At 36.5% G+C, this 20,827-nt stretch overlaps 1 protein-coding gene across 1 annotated transcript in view; it reads right to left on the bottom strand.

Moving 5' to 3' along the window:
- FNDC1 (fibronectin type III domain containing 1) overlaps window positions 1-18,671 on the bottom strand; it is a 116,571-nt gene extending 97,900 nt beyond the window's left edge. The window contains 1 exon segment of the mRNA XM_074309402.1: window positions 18,293-18,671. Within this exon segment, the coding sequence (XP_074165503.1) occupies window positions 18,293-18,383 (91 nt within the window). The 5' untranslated portion in view covers window positions 18,384-18,671.
- Window positions 18,672-20,827: the final 2,156 nt, after the last annotated feature.

Consider the following 20,827-nt stretch of genomic DNA (forward strand, 5'->3'; position numbering starts at 1 on the left):
ACTCCTAAGGAAACCCAACATACAAAACCTCTTTAAGATTGGAAATCAGAAGATTTGATTCTCTGGGTATCTTTATATAGCTTTTGTGGCATAAGGAAAGGACCATTTCTTCTTCCCTGAAGCAATGCCATAATTTTTGTAAGGGTAGGTTTTTGGTTTTTTTATTTTTGTCTTTGTTTTTGGGGGGTTTTGGGGAGGGGGAGGTTGGGAAGGGAAGGGAATCTGTGGGAAAATAGGGTTAGAATAAAATCGAATATATTAAAAAAGAATCCCAAGAGCAGAAGCCAGACACATTGATCTGTAATTTTATCAATTGAATGTAAATAATTGTTCTTTCATACAAGACAGATCTGCAGCCTTAAAAGTCCCTCAACCCTTGTGCTTCCTTCCAACTAGACTGAAAAGGGAATAGGAAGTAACTAGGTTCAAAGTCGCCTGTGGTGCCCTATACAGGCATACCTCATTTTATTGTACCTCTCTTAAGTGCACTTTGCAGATAGTACTTTTTTTTAGGTTTGCAGCAACCCTGCATCTAGCAAGTTGATTACTGGCACTATTTAATAGTATGTGCTCACATCATATCTCTATGCCACATTTTGGTAATTCTCTCAATATTTTAAACTTTTCCATTATTATTATATCTGTTATAAGTCAATGAGGATAGAATGCTGGGCCTGGAGTCCAGAAGACTCATCTTCCTGAGTTCAAATCTGGTCTCAGACACTTCCTAGCCATGTGACCCAGGGGGAGTTACTTAGCCCAATTTACCTCAGTTTCCTCATCTATAAAATATACTGGAGGAGAAAATGACAAATCACTTCAATATCTTTACCAAGAAAATCCCAAATTGAGTCATAAAGTATTGCAAACAACTGAGCAGCCACAAAATCTGTTACAGTCATCTGTGGCCAGTGAACTTTGATGTTACTTTTACAATTGTCTGAGACACCACGTCCATATAAAATGGCAAACTTAATGAATAAATGTTGTGTATATTCTGACTGCTCCACCAACCAATGGTTTTCATCTATTTCTCTCCCTCTCCTTGGACCTTCCTGTTCACAAACATACAATATTAAAATTAAGCCAATTAATAACCCTCTAATAGCCTCTAAGTATTCAAGTAGAAAGAAAAGTCAACTGATGGGACACATTTCATTGTTGTCTTGTTTTAAGAGATTGTTACAGTTACTCCAATATTCAGCAATCATCTCTTTAGTCAGCAGCCAACAGCATCAAGGTGAAATCCTCCATCAGTAAAAATATTACAACTTGCTGGAATCTCAAAAATAGTTAGCATTTTTTAGCTATAAAATTATTTCTAATTAAAGTGTGTATGTTGGGTTTTTTGGATGTAATACCATTGCACAATTAGTAGACTACAGTATAGTATAAATATAACTTTTAAATGCTCTAAGAAACCTGAAAGATCACTTTAATTGTGATTCTTGTTTTATTATGATAGCCTGGAAACAAATTCACAATATTTCTGAGGTATAAGTGTAATCACTTGAAAAATTTTGAAAGTGATTTGTTCTAGCAAGCTAGTATCTAGATCTTTATACTGATAATACAAGTATGAGTTAAAAAAAAAAACAAATTTCAAATTTCAAAATGCAAAGGAACTGGCCAATATATAAAACATTTTCTTGTTATCTATATGAATATACCCCCACAAAGTCAGTTCACCATTGAAATAGCTGTAAATAACATTGTTAATTTATTATAATCAAAGTCTAATATACTTAGTCAATCCTGAAGATGGGATGAGTTCAGGCCTAGTGTTTGGGTTGAATGTTTGTTCTTTACAAGGATTAAGTAGCACAGAGACATGTTATTTACCATATGCAAATTGTTTACTTAAAGAGTCAAATCCTTATAAGGAACAGACCCCATGAACAAAAAGAGGCATGGAGTTAACAGCTCTATTTAGCTGCTTTGAAAACCAGCAGACACACACACACACACAAAAAAAAAAAAAAAAAAACAAGGAGAAAAAATTTCAAGCAGAGGAGGAAAAAAGAGGAAAGATAGAAAAAGAGAAAGAGAGGAAAATATCCAATCATGATGCAAGAATGAAGCATAAAAGATATATAATCAAAGGGGTACTTTTGCATCTCTAAAATATGAAAAGAACAAAAGATCTCCAGAGTCTGTTGTAATCAAGATAATATGTGGAGGATTTATGAGAAAACACAAGCAAGAATTGAATAGCATGCGATAATGTGGAAGGATCTATTTCAATGGAATAGGTACCCACACAGATCCTATCAAGGGATTTTTTGATCTTTGAATCTAAAGTTTCCCAATTCATAGATACTATCGCTTTAGTTCCCTTTTCAGGCTCTAGAAAACTGGAAGCAAGAAATTTCAGGGAAATTAAATAAAAATAAAACACTTTAAATATTATTTATTATATGAGATGGTATTCTAGGAGAGATAATAGAGAAAATTATGAAGAAGTAAAAAGCAAAAAGCATCAATAAAACATTTTTTAAAACTCAGGATGTTTCAGAGTTCCTTAGAACACAGTTTGAAAAAGAATGTTCTAGCCAGTTACCAGATCATCATCTCTACTATTATAGTATACTATTATATATTATTATATATAATAGTATTATATATATATAATATTATTATATATTATAGTATACTATACTACTATTATAGTATACTATTATAGTAGAGATATACTATCTCTACTATACTACTATTAGCTATCTATACAAAGAGTATGTTCAAGATTATTTCTGACTTATTTGGGTGGATTGGGTTTTTTTTTCCTTGACAAGATTGGGGAGTGGAAAAAATGTTCATTTACTGGCACACTTTTTATATTATACTCTTCTCCTTTATCATCTCATCATATTTATTTCACCATGTTCTCTCTGGCACTCTGTCTCTTGTGTCTATCGCTCTCTGTGTTTGCCTTTGTGTCTATCTCTCTGTCTCTGTCTTTCTGTCTCTATCTCTCTTTTCTAAAAAGCAGACTAAAATGAAATATCTGGGAATTCTGATTCTGAAACAAAAATTCTCAGGCTATCACTAAGTCAATGAGTGAAATCTAAATCTCCATATTCCAGTTATTGACTGTATTTTCCTAGATGCTTCTCTCCTATAATTGCCACTCCCTCTTTAATCAAATGAATTGACCATTCCATTAAGACACCTACTGATATGTTCTAGTCTTGAGGAATTTGGAGTTGTAACTTTATCGGCCAAGTCCTACATTCTTTCCCCAAATATTATATAACTTTTCAATAGGTTGTATCAAATTAAACTTTGTAACAGGAATAGATCCAACAGAATAAGAGGTATGATGGAAACAGACTGCAACATATCCAGAAGCATGGAGAATAGACTAAGAAACCATTCTTTGAAAATATCAAAGGAAAACACATATGAAAAACCTTTTAAGGAGGAAAACAACTAAAAGAATAAAGAAAACAAAGGTGCATTGTTAAATTAGCATCCTTAATAGGGTGGCAAAATTTAAGTCAAGGGCAACCTGGGTTTTCCAAACCAAGCATGTGCAATAATAGACTTCCCTGATAGAAATTTGAGATACATGGTCACATGTATCAAAGGCAAAAACTAAATGCAGATCTTTGAAATTCCAGCAAATAGAGAGCTAGACTTGAAGTCTTGAAGAACTGAGTTCAAATTCTACCTTAGAACTTAGTAACAGTTTTGTGACCCTGGATAAATCACTTAAACTCTTAGCCTCAGACTCCTCATCATTCATCATAGCACTTATTTCACATGGAAATAGGATTGTGAAGGATTAAGAAGATAATACTTTTGAAGGATTGAGTGGAATAATATCTGTAAAGTATCATATGCCTATTAAGGACAATCCTCTTTGCAGTGTATATGCTGTTTTTCTATATATAGATACTATAGCTATATATTGATCACATGGAGTGGATGCCTGGAGTGCCTGGAGTTTTGAAGTATATTCACTGATGTCCAGAAAAAAAATTAATGCAGCATTCAATGAGACATATGTCTATAGTTCAATGCTTGTAATAGCTTGTAATGTCTAATTTTTGCAAGAAAATCTCCACTAAGAGACAATTCATGACCTCCCAAGGTATTCTATTTCACTTTTATTTCTATAACATCTACTCATTTTCCCCATTTCAGCTCTCTAGTTTCATGCAGATCTATCTAATTCATCTTCAAATACTCAAAGGTAACTGTCACATAGCCCAAGTCTTCTTTCCTCATCTCTCATTTCTTTACTTGATCCTTATATTACATAAACTTAAGATCCTTCACTGTTCCTGCTTGCCTATTTGGATGATCTTGATAATCTTTACCTTATCAACAAAATTCTTAAAATATAGTACCCAAAACTGAACACAATATTCCAGATATAGTATGAGTAGGCCAGAAAAAAATTAAATAATGGGCTGATTATCTCCATCTCTCCATGCAAACTGTTCTTCTCCATGTCACTAAAAGATCATATTAGATTGGGGATGAGAGGTCACAGATGATTCTTCCTAAGCATACAATCTATTACCAATGTTCTATGATGATTTAGAAATAATTAGGGGAAAATTACCATAATATGAATAGTTCTTTAAGGTATTACTTCTGAACTGGTAAGAATAATTAATGATTAAAAATTAATATTACATCTAACATGCTTTATTATTAGCTGGAACTTACAAACATTGGGAGACTCCCATTTCATGTTCATGATTTGCAAGGTCAGATGTCTTTTAAAGTCCCTTAGAGCCACCAAATACCCATTATTGGCCTTTTGGTTCCTAAAGATGAAACTATTATTTAAATATCCTACCACAAATAGCTAATGAATAAGAATGAATGCTCACATTTATATATAGCCCTTTAACTACTAGTTAAAAAAAAAAAAACAAACAACAAACCCAACCTTTCCTATACACTCTCATTTGCTCTAAATTGTGCTACATTAAGGAATTAGAATACAATAATTCCATTAAGATGGAGAAATATGAAGTATGCAAAGAAATTTGAATGTACCTTTAAGAAATAATATAAAGCAAGCGATCAGAATCAACAGAAAGAAATGTATAGCTAATTATAACTGCACAAAAGGAAAATTAATGAGGTTGAATTAACAGTTAGACTGTGGGCTGTTTTGTTATATCTCCAGTATTTAGTAAAATGCCTGGTACAGAGTAGGTACTTAATAAATTGTTGTTGTTATTCAGTTTTATCAAACTCTTTGTGACCCCTTTTGGGATTTTTTTGGCAAAAATACTGGAGAGGTTTTCCATTTTCTTCTCCAGCACATTTTGCAGATGAGGAAAGTTGAGTCAAGCAGGGTTAAGTAGTTTACTCATGGTCACAAAGCAAGTATGTGTCTAAAACCAGATTTGAACTCTTCCTGAGTCCAAGCCCAGCACTCTGTCTACTGTGCCACCTAGTTGCCTATTACTTAATAAATATTTGTTGACAAAGTATCTTGATGAGAACTTAGAAGAAAGGACTGAGAAATTGTTTTGGTTTTGTTTTTATTTTACATACTGAAATTAATCTCAACATATATCATTATTCAGCAAGTTTTGTTAGTTGTATTGATATACAATACTAAGTTTATAACTTTTTAATAGAGATGAATCAGTTGAAAGGGATGAATGTTGTGTCAATGGATGTTTCTTTAAAAAAATTAATACATTTCTTCTGGCCTTCCTCCTTCTGAATAAAAGCAAAGAGTGATGGAATAATCAATTTTATTTGCCAATATGTCCCTCAAACTTGAAGCTGTCCAAAGCCTTTGTTTTATTTTTTAAATAAAGCTTTTTATTTTCAAAACATATGCATAGATAATTTGACAACATTGACCCTCGCATAGCCTTGTGTTTCAGATTTTCTCCTTCTCCTCTCCACCCCCTCCCCTAGAAGGCAAGCAATCCAATATATGTTAAATATGTTAAAATATATGTTAAATCTACAATTATCTTGCTGTACAAGAGAAATCAGATTTCAAAATAAGAAAGTAAGAAAACAAAATGCAAGCTGAAAAAACAAAAATAATGTGAATGTTATATTGTGATCCACGTTCAGTTCCTGCAGTCTTTTCTCTGGGTGTAGAGGCTCTCTTCGTCATAAGATCATTGGAACTGGCATCAATCATCTTATTGTTGGAAAGAGTCATGTTCATCAGAATTGATTGTTGCATATAATATTGATGTTGTCATGTACAGTGAACTCCTAGTTCTGCTCATTTACTCAGCATCAGTTCATGTAAGTCTCTCCAAGCCTTTCTAAAATCATACTCCTGACCATTTCTTATATAACAATAATGTTCCACAACATTCATATACCATGACTTATCCCTATTCTCCAACTGATGGACATTCACTCAGTTTCCAGTTTCTTGTCACTACGAAAGGGCTGCCACAAACATTTTTACACATGTGGGTCCCTTTCCTTCCATTAAGATCTCTTTGGGATATAGGACCAATAGAAACACTACTGGGTCAAAGGGTATGCACAATTTGATAACTTTTTGAACATAGTTCCAAATTGCTCTCCAGAATGGCTAGATCAGTTTACAACTCCACCAATAACATATTAGTGTCCCAGTTTTCCCACATCTCCTCCAACATTCGTCCTTGTTAAAGCCTTTGTTTTAAAGGAATCTCCTATATGTTTGCCATCTTTCATGGATTTGAAGCCATCCTCTGCCAAGTAGCATCCTGTATCAAGATGCTTAAGCAAAATGCTAAAGTAGCTCATAGGTGGGATTTTACAAGAGTAAATCACACTAGGCAAGGTAAAAGAAGAAAGTCTTTTTAAAAGTGACTTTCTCTCTTAGCCTCAACACATATGATACACAGGTCTCTTTACAAACTACAGAAATAAAACTACTCTTCAAAGCATTCTTCAAAGCTAAACTGATCCATAATTATATTAACAAACTACTTCCATGTGAAAGAAGTTTTCCATTTCCTCTGTAGAAAGGGAGGTATACTGTATTCAGGAAAAGCATTATTGACAAGGCCACAGATATTTAGGAGAAATGAAAGTTGCTTTCAAACTTGAATAAATAAGGAAATATTTTTATTACCATATCCCATCATTTCATGGGAGCCTAGAAGCCTCTGCATTTTATGAATAGGGATTTCCCAGAGAAAATTTCAATATCAATGAGCCATCTTAGAAGAGTATATCTCTCTTCTCAAATTAGCTTAGGGTTCCTCTGATCTAAGAGTAAAACAAATGGATATATAATTATTTCATAGTCTTTGAGTATATATGTGTATGTGTGTGTGTGTGTGTGTGTGTGTGTGTTCTTCTCCTCATTCTTAACATAGTATGTAATTGCATCTCCATGATCAAGGGGTCAATATCTAAAAATCTTAATGTATGGCAAGAAATCACATTTTCACAAAATTTATAGTGAAAAGAGATTGTAAAGATCATCTAGTCCAGAATTTCTTAAACTTTTCCACTTGGGACCCCTTTTCACCCAATAAATTTTTATGTGACCTGGATATATAAATTTGTAAAATAAATATACAAATCAAATATTTACTGAAAATAAATCATAATTTTGCAAAAAAAAAAACCAACTATATTCAGTTATGTGACTCTCTGTGGGTTATAAGCTTAAGAAGTTTTGATCTAATCTAAAGCCTTCTTTCTACTGATGAGGAAACTGAGGCTCCAAGAAGTTGAAATATATATCTAATGTCATCAGAAAACCACCTACTTCTGTTATCCACCCCAGCTAAGTGCTTTAGACTTCCTTAGTCCCTTCTTCTCCATACAGTATTTTGCCTGCTCCATCACCTGTCCAAAAAAATAGAGAAAAGCTATAAAAGACTGACTTTTGTCTTGTGGTTTATTTTTAAAAGTCAATCATTTTCTCTCCAGTGGTAACTGTCCCTGGCTAATACATCTACCCTCAATGGCTCCTGACAATGTATCTCAAGCCCCAAAATGTTTTGTGTCCAAATGACTCCAAATACTACTGTATTAAGTAGAATGAGAAGGCCTCTAAGATACCTTCCAAATGGGGATTCAAAGACTAGAACTCAAGACAATACTTCTCACTCTTGGTCATTTTACAGGTATATGTTCCAGCCCCTCAATTATATCAAAGAGTTTCTCAAGGAGATGAATTCTCTTTATCTGCCCCCTGACCCTGTTTCTGGCTTTTAGGCTTCGAAACCATGCCCCTGTGTCAGGTACCTTCACATATACCACTCTCAAACTTATTCTTTGCAGCAACTTTTTGTATACTGATTTCTCCCATTAAAATGTAAGCTGATTTAAAGCAGACTTTTATTTTTTGTTTCTATTTATATCACCAATCTTAGTACAATGTCTGGCATATAGTGAGTACCTAATAAATTCTATTTTCTTTCTTCTTTTCTTTCTTTCTTTTCTCCTTTATTTTCTTCCCTTCTTTCCTTTCTTCCATTCTTTTCTTTCCTTCCTTTTCCCCTTCATTCATTGTTTCCCTCTTTCCTGCTTTCCTTCCTTTCCTTTGCTGTTTCCTTCTTTCCTTTCTCTCTTTTTTCCTTTTTTCTTTTTTATTTTTCTTCATGCTATCAAAATAAGGTACACTTACCCTTTTAGAAATCTACAAATATTCTATTTCTTGGCACATGGTGCCAATAAAATGAGATAACCCCAACTACAAAAAGTTTGGAAGCCAACTGACGTACCAAGGTTTTGAACAAAATATTTAATTTAATTATCAGTTCTCCTCCTGATAATTGGCCTTTGAGGAACAGTTTCTTCAGAGAGCAACCCAAAATGATACATGAATCTCTCACCTGAGTTCTCACTAATAACCCTAAGCTTAGCATCCTTATTAAAATTTATATCATTTTTTGATCTCCTGCCCTCACTGAACAACAACTAACACATTTCTGCCACTAAGACTTGTGAAATCTTTCTGCCACTTAACTCAGCTAGTTTTCCCTTTGTATAAAGGATTTAATGTCCTCTGCAAATCTGTTGTGTATTCCTACTTACAGTTCATTTATGTTAAATCATACTGGTCCCAACACAGATTCCCATGACCTTTAAGCTAATTAATTTTGCAACTGTACCAGATGATCCAGAGGAATTTGTAGTAAAAGATATGATTACTGGACATAAACCAAATGGTTGCCAATAGAGTGTAGTTTATCATAAACAGTTGACTGGCTAAAAGAAAATTGAGGTAAAGTAATAGACACTCCTCTACAAGAAGTCTATGGATTTAGAGAGTCAGGAAGGGGGATGTCTTGTCATCGACAAGAAACTAACCTAAAAGCAGTGATTCTTAACTTTTTTGAGTATTCTGAACCTGTTTGACAGTCTTGGGAAGTCTATGGATCCCTTCTCAGAATGATGTTTTTAAGTGAACAAAATAAAGCATTTCAACTTACAAAGGAAGTAAATTATATTGAAATAAAATTATCTTTTAAAACAAGTTCATGGACCCCAAGTTAAGAACCCCTGCAGTAGGAGTCAGTGAATCTTGAAAGAAATTAGGGATTGTAAGTGGCAGAAGAGGAATACATTCCAGGCAAGGGGAGATACATCTGGGGAACATCTAATAGACTTATTTGGTTGGAATAGAAAGCAAAAGGAAATAATATGTAATTATTAAAAATTATGAAGTATGACTAAATAGTATCCTATTATATCTAATTATTGCATGCCCAAAACAGTGCTCAGTATGGTGTAGTGGAAAGAACATTGACTCCTGCATCTAAGACTCTCTCCTCATTGTCTTCAAACAAGATACTTATTAATCAATTTCTGGCATTTTCATCCATCAGCATTTAGGCCTAAAATAGTCTTCCTCCTTATCACCACTTCCTTCCTGACTTCCCTAGCTTCCTTCAAGTACCAGTTAAAATCCTACTTTCTACAGGAAGCCTTTCTTAAACCTTCTTAATTCTAGAGTTTTTTTTTTTTCCCTCTGCAGATTATTTCCTGTTTATCATGTATATATGGAGCAATTAAGTAGAATAGCAGATAGAGCACTGCAATCAGGAAGACTCATTTTCATGGGTTCAAATCTGACCCCAGATATTCACTAATTGTGACTTTAGGGAAGTCACTTAATCCTGTTTGCCATAGTTCCCTCATCTCTAAAATGAACTAGAAAAGGAAGTGGCAAACTACTCCAGTATTTCTGCCAAGACAAGCCAAATGGGATTACAGGGAACCAGACACAAGTGAAAAATAACTTATTGATTTAATAACAATCACGTGTGTGTATGTGTATAAATACACACACACCCATACACACACAGCTTGTCTGTACATAATTGTTTACATGTCTCCCCCATTAGAATATGAGAGAGGGTCTTTCTTTATATCCCCAGAAGTTAGTACATTACCTGGCACATAATAAGTATTAATATTTAGTATTAATAAAAATTTATTTATTGTATGTATTACACATATTTTTATAATAAATACTTATTGATTGGCTGACTGCATCTGTTTTGGAAGACATCCTATGTCAGATGTGGTTGGCATTTGAAAAATCATTTACCAACCTTTCCTTGATGTATACTTTGTCTTTTGATTTATTTATTAAATAAAGGTTTTATATTCTTCTAGTGTTACTAGAATTATAAAAATTGTAGGTTTGAGTAGGAACTCGGAAACTAGATTTCCTGGCATGGAATCAGAGTTCTTCCTTTTTTTCCTCTGTCTTCATGCCCTTTTTTTTTCCCTCTTCCTTCTATTTTCTTTTCTACTGATTGTCTACTGCTGAGCACTCAAAGCTTAGCCTTACTATCTCCACTTGGAACCACAGAGACTTCAAATTGTTAATGCATATGATGGGGGTGAATATGGCATACAAGCTTTTAAACCAATTTGTTATCTACTAACAAGTAAGCAAATTGACTAATTAAGAGACTGAAATTCTTGACTTTTGCTATGATGAAATTTCCTCCAACTAATGAAAGAGGAAAGGGGAGGGGGCAGCTGAAGAAGCATTAGCCCATTAGGGAATTTACTTCTAGGTAAATGAAAGTGACATTAATTTTGTTTTTCTTGGCTATATAATTCACCCAGAATTCCAGAATCTTTCAAAGTACAAAGAAGAAAACAGAAAACAAGTCTTGACCCTAAAACAAATTAGTCTCAACAGGAATTAGATAGGAATATATGATAACCTGCACATACCCCAGCAATAAACCACAGTTACTGCTGCTGGTTCCTCTTGTTGGGATGATGTATGGATTCCTTCATATGAAGGAAAGGAATGTTTGAATGAATTGCTATGCCACTGGAATGCCATGAGCGCCCTCTGATGACTAAAGGATTTAGAAACTACAGTTTTACTTGAGATTCTTGGAGAGGAAGGAGGAAGAAAAGGGAACCTCCCACCTCTCACAGAATGAGAAGCATTTCTTGAAAAAAGGAAAATTCTAAGAACAATTCTTGAAAACTCTTAACTGTGTGAAGAAGATTTTTTGTTTGTTTTGTTTTTTAGCAGACATCCTTCCTAGGATTCCATTTTCAAGGAGGGCACAATCTACGTTAATAAATTAATTCAAATTCATGATAACCACCACTTGGGGGAAAAAAACTTCCATGTGGAAGAGAAAGAAAGTATTGAGAAAAAGGAATTGGCCATCACTATGGATCATGATGATGATGATGATGATGATGATGATGATGATGGTTGGGATAGTGGCGGTGGTGATGTTGATGATGGCAACAACAATAGCAGCAATGGTAGTACTTACATTTATATAAGACTTTTATTATTATTATATTATATGATTATAAGATTCACAAAGCACTTTACACATGTTATGTCATTTAGCCTCATAACCCTATAAGGTAGGTACTACACCTACTTCAATAACTTGCTCATAAATCCTTAAAGGATAAAGACCAAATCTTGTTGTAGAGCAAGCATTCCGTAAATGTTTGATATAAAAGCAGTGGCAGTGTGGCCAATGAATTATATAGTCACTGGATCATGGATTCCGAACTACAACTACTACTCTATTCTCCTGAGAGAATAGAGAGGATCAAGACATCTAGTGGTTAATTGTGGGAATTGAGATACTATACTCATGCCATTTTGTGACTTAATTCTGGAGCTACCTCAATTCTCTTCCTGTACAGTTATGAGTCTAATTCAAATTCTTTCCTGAGAGAAAACTTCAATTAATTGTGGCAATTGGGAGAAAACTTATTGCACTGTTTGAGCCTAGCTCTGTGTGACTGGGAAGCTGGACCACCTCTATCTGCTGCTTATAGACCCTTACGTAGGAATCTAAGTAATGTTGACCAGAAACTCAGTCAGATTCAAAGATTGATGCAAGAATTTTCCTCACAATCATACATCTTGAGCAACCCATGTCTTATCTGAAAACTGGTCCCAAATTGGTCAATCAGTTATTATTTCCATGTTACTTCAATTGTTTATCTATACTTGGGAGGAATGAGACATCTCTTCTTCTGAATTCAGGGAACAGCAGCTATTACCTCCCAACTTGGAATACTCCTAATCTTTCATCTAATTAGAAATCAGATTACCTAATGTTGTGTTGTTTCCTTTTAATTAGTTGGCCTTATTTGTTTTAATATATAAAAGTCTGTGTGTATTTAGGTTCCAGGTCTAAGTTGAGGAGATCTGGTCCCCTTTTGTTAGACAATTGCCATGCATTGCTTAATAAATCAATATGTTTAGATGATCAAACCTTTGTTTCCTCAATCATTTCATTTTTAACTCACTGTACTCCCATTTATTTTGTACAAGCCCATCATTTTTACAATTGTTGGAATTAAATCCCAGAGGGATTCAGGCACCGATCCAAGATGATAGGTAGCAAGGAGTAGACAGGTTTAAGTAACTTGTAAGTGTCTGAGGCCACATTTGAACACAGCTTCTTCTGACTCCAGAACTATATATTCGCACTCCAGTGGATGGAGCGATGGGCTTGGAGTCAGGAAGATTCATCTTTCTTAGTTCAAATCAAGGTCTAAGTTATCCATGAGAATGATGTAAAGTGTCCTTTTAAGTAAAACCTTACCCAAATGGAAGTAGGTATACATGATACTTCAACCTTTCTGCACTTTAGTCTGCCCAAATGCTCTTATCCTCCCTCCTTTACTCTCTCCCTCCTTTTCTCTCTCCCTAACTATCTTATATCTTTTCTCTACAGGCTTATACAAAGTGTTCCAAAAGATTTAATGTAATTTTAAGCATTTAAAGCATATATATGACATTTACACATAAATATGGACACGATATCACTTGAAATGGCATATAAGCTCCTTAAGAGCATAAATAATTTTACTGCTTTTTATTTGTATCACCAACACTACCTCAGTGCCTGGCACATAGTAAGTACTTAATATTTTGAAAAAGAGAATTTACTGAAAATGCTCTAATTTTCTTAGAACTTTTTCTGTGAATCTCTTTTAGGTTTTTATCATATTCTACCTGGTACTATACTTAAATTTTGTCCATGTAGACTCCTCCCTATTAGATTATAAATGTTTTACAATCAATGATTAGATCAGTTTTTGTCTTTCTATCCTGAATTCTCACTGTTATATATACAATGAACATTTAATTAGCATTTGTTGGAATCAGCTGAATTGAATAAGTATATATCCCATCTAAGTTGATTATAAATGTGTATATACATATATGTATATATAGATATAGATATAACTACAGATGTAAAGAGACCTAAAGAGATGATTGAGAAAGAGAACCAAACATTGAATAATTGAATAATAATTATTTGACAAATAGTAAGCACTTAATAAATGATTGTTGACTGAATGATTGTTATGGTAAAGATACTCGTTGACATCTTCCAGAGAAGGGGACAAATTATGGTGCAAATTATATATGCAATGATATTGAGCATCACTAACAAGTAAGAACAGTTTCCCATTTAAACCCATGAAAACTATATAAAAAATCATATTAACAGTGAAAGTTTGATATCAGATAGTAAATAAAGTAAATGAAAGCTCAGCATAGTGGAAAGCACTATGGCTTTGAGTCAAAAAATCTGAGTTGGAATACTGCCTTCTGCTACTTACAACGTGTATAATCATGAACAAATCATTTCTCCCTAGGTGTCAATTTTCTCATTTGTACAATGAGAGAGTTGGACTAAATGACCTCTTAGGTCCTTTCTTAGACCTCATGATTCCATGAACCTCTCCATCTTCCAGATTTGTTTCTCTTCTATTTCCCTTCATAAGAAACTTCTTTTCAGGTTCTGTGGTAAGAAGAGTAGTTCATGAAGCCTGTCCATAAGAGACAACATTGTACCAGCCCTTTCTACTGTTCATTATTGTTCCTCTGAAGCTGATTCAACCAGAGCCTTCCCTAAGGAAAACTTCAAATCAGAGAAAGTTTGTCTTGGAGACCCTCCTACCTTGGTTCTTCTACTCCTCCCCCCAATGGGATTCCAATCTATTCTACTAACAAGGACCTTCTTCTCTTATAGAGAACAATTTAATACATGATTTTTTAAAAATGTGTTTCATAAAATTTGTGAATGAGGTGTTGAACCACTTTACTCTGACTTATTTGAGACTTAAGATAGAAATCTTAAGCATTTGTAAGAGACCTCATCTAGCCCAGTGCTCCCACTTCCTTAATTATTTATTTCTGAATACTCTTAAGGATTCCCTTTTCTCCAAGGCCCTAGTTCCAAGTAATATGTGTAAGCAAAAAGCAATTAGATAGACATATTGGAGTAAGGTGTTAATGATCTAAAATTTCTTAAAATGTTCTACCTGCATTTTTTTCTTTTTTGAACATAAAATCTCATTGATGTGGAGAACCTCTGGTGAGAAATTTTATCAATACAAGTTAGAATCTTAACTCTTAAAAGAGTTGCTTAGGGGCACTAAGGTTTAAAGTGTTTTGGAGAGACAATATGTATCAGAGGCAGGATTGGAAGCAAGTCTTCATGATCCCAAAGCTAACTCTCCGCTAATTTGCTGCCCTTTGATGTCTGCCTTTGTAAAGTACAAATTGGGCTAGGGGTTGGTTAAATACAAAGAAAATTCAAAGAAATTAATCTCTGGGTGAAATTTTAGACAATGTATGGCCATAAAATTCCAAATATATTTTAAACAAAAAGTCCTTCTATGAACTCAAATTCAACCCAAAAAGAGACTGTCTGTCAAAAATGATATACCTAGCCTGTCTTTCTAGATTATGATAAAATAAGAAAAATTAACAAGAACCCAGCAAATTAAAAAAAAAATTGTTCTTATTTAATAGGTTTAGTTGTGTCTAATTCTTCATGTGGAGTTTTCTTGGCAAAGATAATGGAGTTTGTTTGTTTTTTTTTTTTTTTTTTGCTATTTCCTTCTCCAGTTTATTTGAAAGATGAGGAAACTGAGGCAAACTAAGTGACTCTCCCAGAGTCTCATAGCTCCTGTCTGAGGCTGTTTAAACTCATCTTCCTGACTTCAGGCCACTGCGCCACCTAGCTGCCAAATAGCAATACCACTTCTTCCTCATACCACCCACTCTTTCCTTTAGAAGAAAAGATCAGACATTCTGTTTTAGGCCACAAGAAAAGAAGAGAAGGAATCTAGTCATATGAATTTGTGTTCAGAAAAAATTGCAATACCTGGCAGCCAGATGCATTAGGGATTGAATCCAGAACCTACTATTCACTACCTATGTGACTTTGAACTTTTCTCTGGATCTCAGAGAAATCCATTTATAAAATAAAGACTTTTGATTAGATAACACTGATAGAGTTTTCAATTTTAAATCTATGACACTTCTCACCTTTAAAAGTTTGCCCTTAACTTTGTGAAAACATTTTTAAGGGATCTCTATTTTTAAAAAGAATAAAGTTGCTAGAAAGTAAAAGATTTTTAAAAATCTTTGTTCGAAGCTTTAGTCATTTATGAACTTCAGTTTACTCTAAAAATCATTTTTGGAATTGTGATCATCTGTCACCATCAAACTAACTCTAATAATATCAAGTTTTAAATGGATTATAGATACAGCAAATTTAGACCTCAGAATGTCAGGTGTGGGTTTTGTTTGTTTGGCTTGACTTATACAATTTGACTATCTACACTAATCAAATTAACCAATGATTTGTCAAGTCTCTACTTCACTTTATGATGTATAGATGAAGCATCTAAGCCCTGTGAAGGATGATACTTTAATTTTTTAATAGTGAAGTACAGACAGAAAACTTTTCCACAATAGCAGTTAAACTAAATTATTTCTTCCATAATTATATAGCATGCTCTTATATGCTCCCCCCCCCCCACATTTTTGTGGCCCACCGGGTTATGGCAAATGGGCTGAGGGGCGGAGCCAGAGTGTGAGCTTTTGTTTTTACTATAGTACGGGCCCTCCCACAGTCTGAGGGACAGTGAACTGGCCCCTATTTAAAAAGTTTGAGGACTACTGCATAGGTTTCTATGGACTTTTCCGCAGCATTATTTAACTTAAGCTTGATTGTCAGTCAGCCCAAAAGATTTTTGTCCCATTTTATCCACTTCTGGACTAGAGATCACTTAACTATAAACCCCATGTCAACATGGTGAAGAAGAATGCCAGAAAATATTCCAGTTCTAGCATTCCACAGCTTTGTTGTAATTTATGGAAAGCAAAGCAGTAGCAAAAGGAGAGGGAAATATGATGGAAGTCAGGGGACTACTAGGAACAAACCCTGGTTCCCAAAGTATGGCTTCCAAATTCCAATACTGTTGCCTGAACCAGGTGCTTGAAGGTGAAACAGTCATAAGGGTATTTTAGCAAAAATTTCAATTAGTCAACTTTCTAGAACAACACAGTTTCTTTAACTCCAATTTACTATGGTTAAATATGTGCATATATGTGGCACCCATATACAAGGAGAGTGGGTGGGAATGGGTTTTTGGAAAGCATTCAAATTTTTTTTTAATTCAGTACATGACTTTTTTTTAATGTGTTTCATAAAATCTGTGAATAAGGTGTTGAACCACTTCACTTTGAGACTTATTTAGCAAAACTTTAAACTTGTCTGTGAGGGACTCTAAACTGATCTTTCAACTCTAATGATTATGCCACCAAGAAAAAGTCCACAAGGCAAAGAACCCCATCCTACTCTCATTCCTTGGAGGGTTTTCCCCTGAATTCTATTTTAATGACAACCAAAAGGCAAAGGATTCATATTCCATATCATCAAGCAAGAACGCTTAATCAAAACGGACTTTCTTCCCTTGACTGGGAGTGACTCCTATCAACAAATAGTTCAGCTTTTTGGACTCCTACTAACTGATGACATAAAGAATGCCCACACATTTTTTAAAGTGAAAAGGCCTTCGAGAGAGGAGGTGGGAGCAGAAGCCACTACATACTTTAGGATGAAGGAAATAAACCACGATAAGAATGACTTGTAGCCTCTGAGAATCGTTTTTTTTTTTTTTTTCCCCTTTCCAGAAGCTTACAGAAGCACTGACATTTTAAAAATCACTTCAGCACCCACAGCATCCATCTCCGTTTTAAGTCTGCTTTCAGAAAAGTCCTCAGGAGAGCTAACATGGGTCCTCCTTCTCCAAGCTCTCCTCCCCAACCGGCCCCATCAGTTCCCTTCTCTGTCACTCCCACCTCGTTGCCCCACGAAGGAATGGAGGTTTGGGGGAGGGGGATATCACAACGCCCCTTTATCCTGATTAGAAACTTCCCACGAACAAGCACAGCGGCTGGATGCTCAGTCCAACAGTGCCTGGAGTCCACACGGGCTCTGCCCTGACACATTTTGTTCTTTCTTAACTCAGTCACGGGATGGTCCGGCGGGAGCCCCCCGTTTCTCTATCCAAGTTCCTCTAAGAAGATTCTGCCCGGACTTCTCTTTCCGAACTGTCTCCACCCCTGCTAACAGGTGAAGCGGGGAGAGGAACATTCAGAATACAGGAAAGCCCACCCCAATCCTCTGGCGCTTCCACGCGCAAAAGCGCGAGTCCGGCGCGCAGAGGGCGCCTTCGCGGTCTCTGGTACCCGGGAAGCTAGCTCTCCGTGGATTCCTGGCGCGGAGGGTGGCATCGGGGGCCACCGAGTGCACGGTCGCCACCTTCGCGTGTGTGGCTCCTTCCCCAGAGGATGCTCTAACCGCCCTCTCCACCGCCACCCCCTTCCTGGCTGGAGTGAATGAGGACGGACAGGTTAGTGACACTGCAAAGCACAGGGGGCCGGAACCGGCCCCTCCGGGAGGAGACAGGACGGTGCGTGGAGCGGTGGAAGAGAGATGGATTTGGAGAGGAAGGGAAGAAAAGACGAGTCAGGGGCGGGGGAGGAGAGCTGCTCCCCTAGGACTGGGGACGGTACCTGGTGCCCCCGCGGAGGCGAAGTAGACGAGCGCGGCCAGAAGGAGCAGCGGGAGCCCGGAGAGCCGGGACGCGCACCCCGTGAGAGCCATGGATCCCGGTGTGTGTGTAATTTCCAGCCTGTGCAGAGCGGCTCCTGGACCGGAGGGCAGGAAGAGAGCTCAGCTAGGGCCGCCCCCACGAATGCCGGCGGTGATGCCAGCCAGCTCTCAGCTCCCAGCTCCCAGCGCGCTGCACCCTCGCTGGAGAAGTGACCAGCGCCTGCCTGTGCCGTCCGTGCGCCCTTCACACCCCAGCCCCGCGCTTCATCACTGAGGAGGCTTTTGCCAGGGCTGATGCTCTTTCTATGTGTCCCTCTGCCTCCCTCTGCCGGGTCGCGCGGACAGCGCAAGGGGCACCGCGGGATGGGGGGGCTCTGAGAGGCGGGGCAAAGGAGGGATCAAGTGGGTGGAGGGTGACAGAGCGACAGTTTGAAACCTGGGCTTGGGGGCTCCTGGAGAGGTAATGATTTATGTATGAAGGAAACAAGCCAAAAAAATTTCTTCCCTTCTCTCACCTCCCTTGTTCTTGGGCTCTAAAAAAGCTTTTAAACTTCCAAACCAAGGAATCCACTTTGTCCTCTTAAATAAATACCTCCGGATAATACAGAAGTGAACCTTATTCCAAAATGCTCGATATCCGTTTCCAGATTCCTCTCCGTTTTGTGTCTTGCCCCATCTTCCTTAGTCATAACAAAATTTGTTTTTCCTATGTATTTTATTATGGCTGACCATCTTTCCCGGGTATCGAATGTTGATATTAAACAACCTTGCTAATTAGTCTGCCTAAGAATACACTTATATGAGTTTGATTTCTCAACTGCTCTCATTTTTATAGAGTGGAATCTGTGTATCACTAGTGTCATGTCAATTGAACAAATCCATGTTAAGCACTGACTAATAGAAAGCACAGTATCAGCTGATATGCAAAGATTTTAAAAAATTTACACAATTCCTAACTCACAGAATTTACAATCTCAAAAGTTAATACTATAGAACACAAAAGCAACAATGTAGAATGAAATAGAGATAAAAGACAGTGAGATGCCTCAAGATTATATTGTTGTTTGAGTCAGGATTTTAATTCAAGTCTTCCTGATTCCAAATCCAGGCTCTATCCACTGTGCCACCTACCTGTTTGTAAGACTGTTTCTTCATCTGTGTAATGGGGATAATAACACAGCATTTCCTTCACAGGGTTGTGATGAGGATAATATAAGATAATACACATAGAGCATTATTAAGTAGTGTAGCCTAAGTTTCTTCTATTATATTAACTATTTAATCAGGCTTCTAGGAGGTAGCTCAGGAAACCTAAAAACCTAGAGGTTAAGTCACAAAAAGGCAAATAACCATATCTCTTCTACCTTAGTACTTTAGAAACTATGACCAGATTAGAAGACAGTTAAAATACCTTTCCTTTCAGGAACCCTTCCCCAGTGACATTGAATAAGTCACATATCTCACAGGAAGGGACTGGATTAGTTAGCCTTTGAGATCCTCCTAGCTCTGACTCTATGAATGAATAAGCCTAAAATCCTACAATCACTGTTGGGATTACTAGGTGAGAACTCGGGTTGTCTGGATAGTGACAAGGTGAGAATTCAGGTTGGACAATTACAAGGTGAGAACTCAGGTTGACTTGATGGAAGGAGCAGGCTCATTGGCTGAGGTGGTTCTTCCCAGAAGCCCTTGCATTATCCCACGCCCATTCTCTGGGAGAATAAAAGAGAGGACTCCCAGAGATAGAAGAAGACTCTGCATTGCATCAGGCTTGACGGGGCTCTCTGCAGGAAGGGAAGTCACTTCTCTGGACAAGAGTTAACAGCAACTGCCTGGAGACAACGGTTCGTTACAGGAAGAAGAATCTGTCGGAGAGATTTGAGTAGAACACACAGCAGATCTCTTCCCAGAGAGTGATCCGGCAGCTTCTAGAGACAACAGCTCGCTACAAATCACCTTCCTCAATCTTTTTTTTTTTTTTTAATTTTCCTAATGCCAAAATACCTATTGGGTATTTTGAATGGAGGTTCTACAGGCATCTCAAATTGAACATGTGTAAAACAGAGCTAGCTAACAGATCAAATTCTGTCTTACTATTATGTGACACTGGGCATGCCATTTAACCTTTATCTACCTCATCTGATAAATGGAGAAAAAAGCACTTACTTCTCAGGGTTACTGTGAGAGAAAAAAATTTGGAATAAAATCCTTAGATTAGAGATATTTATGAAATGTTTTACAAATTTTGAAGTACTATATAAATGATAATTTTTACACCCTTCTAGTCCCCCAAATTCACAGCCTCAAATTGCTTCTTAGTTCCTCACTTTCCCTACCCCGTAGTTGCCAAGTCTTTTCACTTCTACAATTACACCATCTCTCCCCTCTGTGACCTTCCCTCTACCATCTGGCCACCATCCTAGTTCTAACCACCATCACCTGGGACTATTTAAATAGCTTTCTAATTGGTCTCCCTGCCTCTTCCTTTTCCCATC

The sequence above is a fragment of the Sminthopsis crassicaudata genome, chromosome 4 (genome assembly GCF_048593235.1).
Source record: "Sminthopsis crassicaudata isolate SCR6 chromosome 4, ASM4859323v1, whole genome shotgun sequence".
NCBI lineage: Eukaryota > Metazoa > Chordata > Mammalia > Dasyuromorphia > Dasyuridae > Sminthopsis > Sminthopsis crassicaudata.